At 57.0% G+C, this 7353-nt stretch overlaps 1 protein-coding gene across 1 annotated transcript in view; it reads left to right on the forward strand.

Moving 5' to 3' along the window:
* TRPM1 (transient receptor potential cation channel subfamily M member 1) overlaps positions 1-7353 on the forward strand; it is a 75222-nt gene that overhangs the window by 62865 nt on the left and 5004 nt on the right. The window contains 10 exon segments of the mRNA XM_015569099.1: positions 46-274; positions 856-982; positions 1085-1209; positions 1749-1877; positions 3216-3467; positions 4209-4383; positions 5668-5688; positions 5916-6060; positions 6556-6758; positions 7014-7146. Of these exon segments, the coding sequence (XP_015424585.1) occupies positions 46-274; positions 856-982; positions 1085-1209; positions 1749-1877; positions 3216-3467; positions 4209-4383; positions 5668-5688; positions 5916-6060; positions 6556-6758; positions 7014-7146 (1539 nt within the window).

The raw sequence follows: 7353 nt of genomic DNA on the forward strand, positions 1-7353 counted from the left end.
CCTGACCCACGCCCCCGGCGCCCGATTTCCTGCCTTCCCGTCCAGGGACTTCGGGCAGCTGGCCGTGGAGCTGCTGGACCAGTCCTACCGGCACGACGAGCAGGTGGCCATGAAGCTGCTCACCTACGAGCTGAAGAACTGGAGCAACTCGACCTGCCTCCAGCTGGCCGTGGCGGCCAAGCACCGGGACTTCATCGCGCACACCTGCAGCCAGATGCTGCTCACCGACATGTGGATGGGCCGGCTGCGCATGCGCAAGAACCCCGGCCTGAAGGCGCGTGGGATGTGGTGGTGGGGGGGGGGACGCGTGTGGACCTGAGCTCTCTGCCGGGCGGAGCGAAGCGCTCACTGTGGATTTTAAAAAAATATTAAAAAGAAAAAACTTTAGAATTGATGTCAGAGAGGAAGGGAGAGAGAGAGGGAGAGAGAAACATCCATGATGAGAGAGAATCCCGGATCGGCTGCCTCCTGCACGCCCCACACTGGGGATGGAGCCCGCAACCTGGGCCTGTGCCCTGACCGAGAATCGAACCCGGACCTCCGGGTTCACAGGTCGATGCTCCACCCCTGAGCCACACCAGCCGGCCGGGCTGAAGGAAAGAGGTTTATTCAGGTGCCACGGCCTGGGAGGATGGCCGACTCCCATCTCAGACACCACCTCCCCTTTCTGCTCAAGCCCTGGCTTCCCACAGGGCGAGGGAGGGGGTGGGGGAGTGGGGGTGTCTTTCCTTCTTTCCATCCAACTGTCTTGCCAGCGTGTGGCAGGCTGGGGCCCTGTCCACTCACCTGCCTAACGCTCGGTGGGCACCGCCCCCGCGCCATCGCGTAGACCTCCCCGTCTCTCCCCGCCCGCAGGTTATAATGGGCATCCTCCTGCCGCCCACCATCTTGCTCCTGGAATTCCGCGCCTACGACGACTTCTCTTACCAAACGTCCAAGGAGAATGAAGACGGCAAAGAAAAGGAGGACGAGAGCGTGGTCAGTGTCGCCCGGGCCGCACGAGGCCGGTTTGCTCGCATTTGCACCGTCATCCCCATTCCCCTCCCACGAATTTGGAAACGGCAGCCCCTGGGGCCGCTTTGAGGATGATTCGCGGGCTCCAGAAAGGGGGACGAGGAGAGCGAGCACAGCAAGCTGAGGAGGCTCCCCGTCGGGACCAAGATCTGCGAGTTCTACAACGCGCCCATCGTCAAGTTCTGGTTTTACACGGTGCGCCCCCCCACCCCCGCCCGCAGGTCTGCCCCCTGGCCTGTTGGGAACAGCGAGATGTCCGAGAATCCAGGACAATGTCAAGGCCGGGAGGAGACTAGGTGTCGGGTGGCGAGAACAGGATAGAACATGCGCCTGAAATTCACATCATGTTATCAACTCATGTGACCTCAAAAAAAACCCTTAATTTTTAAAAAAGAGTCTGGCCTGTGTGGCTCAGTGGTTGAGCGGCGACATATGAACCAGGAGGTCAGGGTTCGATTCCCGATCAGGACACAGGCCCGGGTTGTGGGCTCCATCCCCAGTGGGGGGTGTGCAGGAGGCAGCTGATCCATGATTCTCTCTCCTCATGGATGTTTCTCTCTGAAATCAATAAGACATTTAAAAAAAAATTAGCCTGCTCTGTTTGGTCAACCATTGCATGAACTCACCCCTAATGCCCGGGCAGGGCCCGGCCCGACCCCCGTGTGAGAACAGGGGTCCTTCAGGAGCGGGCTCCCCCTGGCCTGGCTGCGGCTCACGGGCCTCCCGTCTCTCAGATCTCGTACCTGGGCTACCTGCTGCTGTTCAACTACATCATCCTGGTGCGCATGGAGCGCTGGCCCTGCCTGCAGGAGTGGGTCGTCATCGCCTACATCGTGACCCTGGCCCTGGAGAAGGTCCGCGAGGCAAGTGCTCCCATGGCCGCCAGGCCCATGTCCACCCATGGCAGCTCACACGCAATTTCTTTATTTTTTTAAACCAGTTTTCTTCCTTCCTTCTTTCCTTCCTTTCTCTTTCTTTCTCTTAATAAATACATACATATACATACATACATACATACATATATAGTGGCCGCCCAGCCCACGTCCACCCAGGGCAGCTCACATGCAATTTCTTTACTTTTTTAAACCAGTTTCCTCCCTCCCTTCCTTCCTTCCTTCCTTCCTTCCTTCCTTCCTTCCTTCCTTCCTTCCTTCTTTCCTTGCTTTCTCTTTCTTCCTCCTAATATATATATATATTTATATTGACTTCAGAGAGGAAGGGAGAGGGAGAGAGAGAGGAACATCGATGATGAGAATCATGGATTGCCTGCCTCCTGCATGCCCCACCAGAGGGATGGAGCCCACAACCCAGGCCTGTGCCCTCATAGGGACAGAGCCCACAACCCAGGCATGTGTCCTGACGGGGAATCCACCTGTGACCTCCTGGTTCATAGGTGGACGCTCAACCACTGAGCCATGCTGGCCGGGCTGAAGTAGTGATCTTTTTAATCGGCAATTTTTCAAAGGCTAAGAGCTCGTGTTGGAGGAAATCAAGCTTCACTCGCCCCTGCCTTCCCCCATCTAAGTTGCAAAGAGGAGTCCTGGCAGCTGGACATCCCCGCCCCCGGCTCTGCCCTCCCCACGGGGTGGCCTGCGCTTCCCTGGGACCACGCGGCCCATCCCCGCTCCAGATTTCCCTCCTGGAACGTCCGCTCACAGGCGCCCGTCCAGGGAAGGAGGACGACATCAAGGGGCAGCTGCCCTCACTGCAGCGGAGGGCTTCATTCCCAAGGCATTTCCTGGGAGCTTGCGAAACACGGATCGAGGAACAGCAGAGGACTCCGTGGAATTTCCCTTCCTAGAGATCTTTTTATTTTTTTAATATATTTTTATTGACTTCAGAGAAGAAGGGAGAGGGAGGGAGAGAGAGAGAGAGAGACATCCATGATGAGAGAACCATGGATCGGCTGCCTCCTGCACACCCCACACTGGGGATCGAGCCCACAACCCCGGGCATGTGCCTGACCGGGAATTGCACCCTGACCTCCTGGTTCCTAGGTCGATGCTCAACCACGGAGCCGCGCTGGCCGGCTGCTTCTGGAGCCCTCTGCCCGCCTGAGAGGACGGGTGTTGGAGGCCCTGAGCGGGAAAGGGAGCGTGTCCCCTGGGATGTCCCAGCGCTCCCGTGGGCCTCAGGTTCATAGAAGACGCGGCCTCCCAGACGGCACTCCCCACTCATGGCTCCGGGGCGCTCGTTTTCAGATCCTCATGTCGGAACCCGGCAAACTCAGCCAGAAGGTGAAGGTGTGGCTCCAGGAGTACTGGAATATCACGGACCTCGTGGCCATTGCCGTGTTCCTGGTCGGGGCCGTCCTGCGCCTGCAGAGGCAGCCGTACATGGGCTACGGCCGGGTCATCTACTGCGTGGACATCATCTTCTGGTACATCCGCGTCCTCGACATCTTCGGGGTCAACAAGTACCTGGGGCCCTACGTGATGATGATCGGGAAGATGGTGAGCACCGAGGCCCGGGGTCCCTGCAGGCGCCGCGGCTGCGGTTAGCACACGGGGCCGGGCCTTGCGCCTGGCTTCGTTTCATTTCATTTGGTCTTTCCTTTGTAGTTGGCTTTCTCTTCTTTCTCCTTCTTCTCCTCCACCTCCTCCTTTTTCTTCTTCTTCTTCCTCCTTCCGCTTCCTCCTTCTCCCATGGGTTTTTAGAGAGTGGAAGGGAGGGGGAGAGACAGAGAGATACATGGACTTGAGAGAAACACATCCATTGGTTGCCTCCTGCACATGCCCCGTCCAGGGCCGGGGACTGAGCCTGCAACCGAGGTACATGCTCTTGACCAGAATCGAACCTGGGACCCTTCAGTCCATGGGCCTATGCTCTATCCACTGAGCCAAACTGACTAGCGCTCTCCTTTTTTTAAAAAAAAAAAAATTATTGTTATTGATTTCAGAAAGGAAGGGGAGGGAGAGAGAGATAGAAACACCAATGATGAGAAAGAATCATTGAGCGGCTGCCTCCCGCACGCCCTCTACTGGGGATGGAACCCACAACCCGGGCCTGTGCCCTGACTGGGAATCGAACCCTGACCTCCTGGTTCATGGGTCAATGCTAAACCACTGAGCCACGCTGGCCGGGCGAAGAGGCTTTCTTTGTTCTGTGGAGCACTGACGAAGTCTTTGGGTTGAGCAATATCAGGGACCGTGTGAACTTGAGACCATCAGAGACCCATTCCCTTGGACGGACAGATGATTGACATGCTGTACTTCGTGGTCATCATGCTGGTTGTGCTGATGAGCTTCGGCGTGGCCCGCCAGGCCATCCTGCACCCGGACGAGGAGCCCTCCTGGCGGCTGGCCCGGAACATCTTCTACATGCCGTACTGGATGATCTACGGGGAGGTGTTTGCGGACCAGACCGACCGTAAGACTAGAATTCATAGTAAGGCGTGCTTCCCTGCTCCCAGGCAGCTGACAGGGCCCCGTGCACGGAGGGGAGAGCATGTGCGCCCTGTGGGGTAGAGGTGTTCTCTGTCCTGCCACGGACGTCACATGACTTTTATGGAGTGAGTGCCGGTGGCCAAATGGAGATTTTGTTGATGTTGTTAATCCTCACCCGAGGATATTTTCCCATTGATTTTTAGAGAGTGGAAGGAGCTGGGGGGTGGGGGGGAAGAGAGACAGAGAGAGAGAGGGAGGGAGAGGGAGACATTGGTGTGAGAGAGACACATCGATTGGCTGCCTCCTGCATGTGCCCTTGACCGGAATCGAACCCGGGACCCTCCAGTCCATAGGCCGATGCTCTACACAGTGAGCCATACTGGCCAGGGCTCTGTCTAGCTTTTATCACATGATTCAGAACGTGTTATTGTCACAACTATCTCAAAGCCCATTACTGGTAAGGCAGAACAAAAAAATCTAATTTGGTTCCAAAGAATACTAGCTAGGTAAACATACAATAGAACAGTAAACATAAATGCTAAAAGTTCCTGGACCCAGGCCTAAGTTGTAATGTTGTTATTGGTGTTTAAAAAATTAAATTTGGGTCCTGGGAGAAGGTAGAGGTAAACTGGAAGCTACACTGTTTTCAGAGAGAGGAAGGGAGAGGGAGAGAGAGAGAGAGAGAAACATCAACGATGAGAGAATCATGGCTGCCTCCTGCACACCCCACACTGGGGATGGAGCCCGCAACCTGGGCCTGTGCCCTGACCGGGAATCGAACCCTGACCTCCTGGTTCATGGGTTGACGCTCAACCACTGAGCCACACCGGCCGGGCTAGGTTTTTGCTTCTTGACCTGATGACTATGTACTTACTTTGTGTTTACTCGTGCCGACGAGGTGTTTGGGTTGGGGTACTGTGGGTGCCTGGTGGGCCAACCTGCACGCTAAGAGGATCATCCGCCAGCAGCCTCCTGGCTTCCTCGCAGAATTTTTAACTGAGCTTGGGCTGCTGCTTACGACACGTGATACAGTAAATATGCATGAAATACACACACGTACACATACATATATATACATATGTGTGTGTGTGTGTATAAACATACATTCCCTAGAATTATTAGTGCGGACAATTCTTCTAAATAGACCACCGTCTCCAAGCGTGAACCTGTAACCCCCGAGCATGAAGACTTTGCATGTCTTGTGTTGTCGATCCTGTTACTTTTCTCTCAACTGCCATCTTGTTTTCTCTCCTCAATCGCTGTGTAGTCTACGCCATGGAAATTAATCGTAAGTTTACACAGAATTTATGACTCTGCCAGGGGCGGGGGGCCTTCTTCCTGCTCACCCTCTGAGCCACGCCGGCCGGGCCCTTACCTCCTCGATAGGAGCTGCTATTGTTCACAGCAGAAGAAATCGTATTAAAGAGGACATGGGTCCCGTCATAGCCCCTGTGAGTTATTCTTTTCACGCTGCGTCAGAGCGAGCGCAGACTGACCGACCGGCTCCCATTGCAGCTCCTTGCGGCGACAACCAGTACGATGAGGAGGGCCGGCGCCTCCCGCCCTGCATCCCGGGCGCCTGGCTGACCCCGGCCATCATGGCCTGCTACCTGCTGGTGGCCAACATCCTGCTGGTCAACCTGCTCATCGCCGTGTTCAAGTGCGTGTCCCGCGGACGAGCGTGTGCGCGGTCCTTAGCCCTCTGCAGGTTTCCCGTTTCGTCCCAGAACTCTCCCTGCTGCCGCGCACTCGCACGGAATTTCACTAGGGCTTGGGAAAGGGTGGGATTTTTTTGTTTTTGTTTTTAATCCTCACCTGGGGATATTATTTTCCCATTGATTTTTAGAGAGAGAGGAAGAGAGAGGGAAAGACAGAGAGAAACATTGATGTAGGAGAGACTTATCGATGGGTCGCCTCCCGCACGAGCCCTGACCAGGGCCCGGGCCGGGGAGGAGCCTGCCACCGAGGTCCGTGCCCTTGACCGGAATCGAACCCGGGACCCTTGGGTCCGCAGGCCGACGCTCTATCCACTGAGCCACGCCGGCCGGGGCCAGCTCACCGAGTCTTGTCATTTCATGGTAACTCCAATCGCTCTGGAAAAATCACAGAGGCAATCCTAGCCCACGACTAACGGGAAGCGTGTTCTGTTTTAAAGCAACACCTTCTTCGAGGTGAAGTCCATCTCCAACCAGGTGTGGAAGTTCCAGCGGTACCAGCTCATCATGACCTTCCACGACCGGCCGGTCCTGCCCCCGCCCATGATCGTTCTGAGCCACGTCTACATCATCGCCACGCGGCTCAGCGGCCGCTGCAGGAAGAAGCGAGAAGCGGACCAGGAGGAGCAGGACCGCGGACTGAGTAGGTGCCCCGCCTTCCTAACGGCCCACGTACACCCCCCGCGGCCGGCGGGGCTCCGTGGCTGAGCATCAACCTAGGAGCCAGGAGGTCAGGGTTCGAGCCCCAGTCAGGGCACAGGCCCGGGTGGCGGGCTCCATCCCCAGTGGGGGGTGTGCAGGAGGCGGCCGATCCGTGATTCTCTCTGCTCATGGATGTTTCTCTCTCTCTCTGAAATCAATACGAACATATTGAAACAAACCACGCCTGCCCCCGCAGAGCTGTTCCTCAGCGAGGAGGAGCTGAAGCGGCTGCACGAGTTCGAGGCGCAGTGCGTGCAGGAGCACTTCCAGGAGAAGGAGGACGAGCAGCAGTCGTCCAGCGACGAGCGCATCCGCGTCACCTGCGACAGGTGGGCCTGGGGGCGCCACCGCCCGCTCAGGGCCCGGGTTGGCGGGGCCCCTCGCCCCGTTCCGAGGGGGCCGCCCAAGTTCGTTTGCTATGCGCTCCCAGCCCTGGCCGGTGTGGCTCAGTGGATGGTGCATCGGCCTGTGGACCAAAGGGTCCTGGGTTCGATTCCGGTTAAGGACACGGACCTCGGTGGCGGGCTCCTCCCCGG

Source organism: Myotis davidii, unplaced genomic scaffold (genome assembly GCF_000327345.1).
Source record: "Myotis davidii unplaced genomic scaffold, ASM32734v1 scaffold164, whole genome shotgun sequence".
Classification (NCBI taxonomy): Eukaryota; Metazoa; Chordata; class Mammalia; order Chiroptera; family Vespertilionidae; genus Myotis; species Myotis davidii.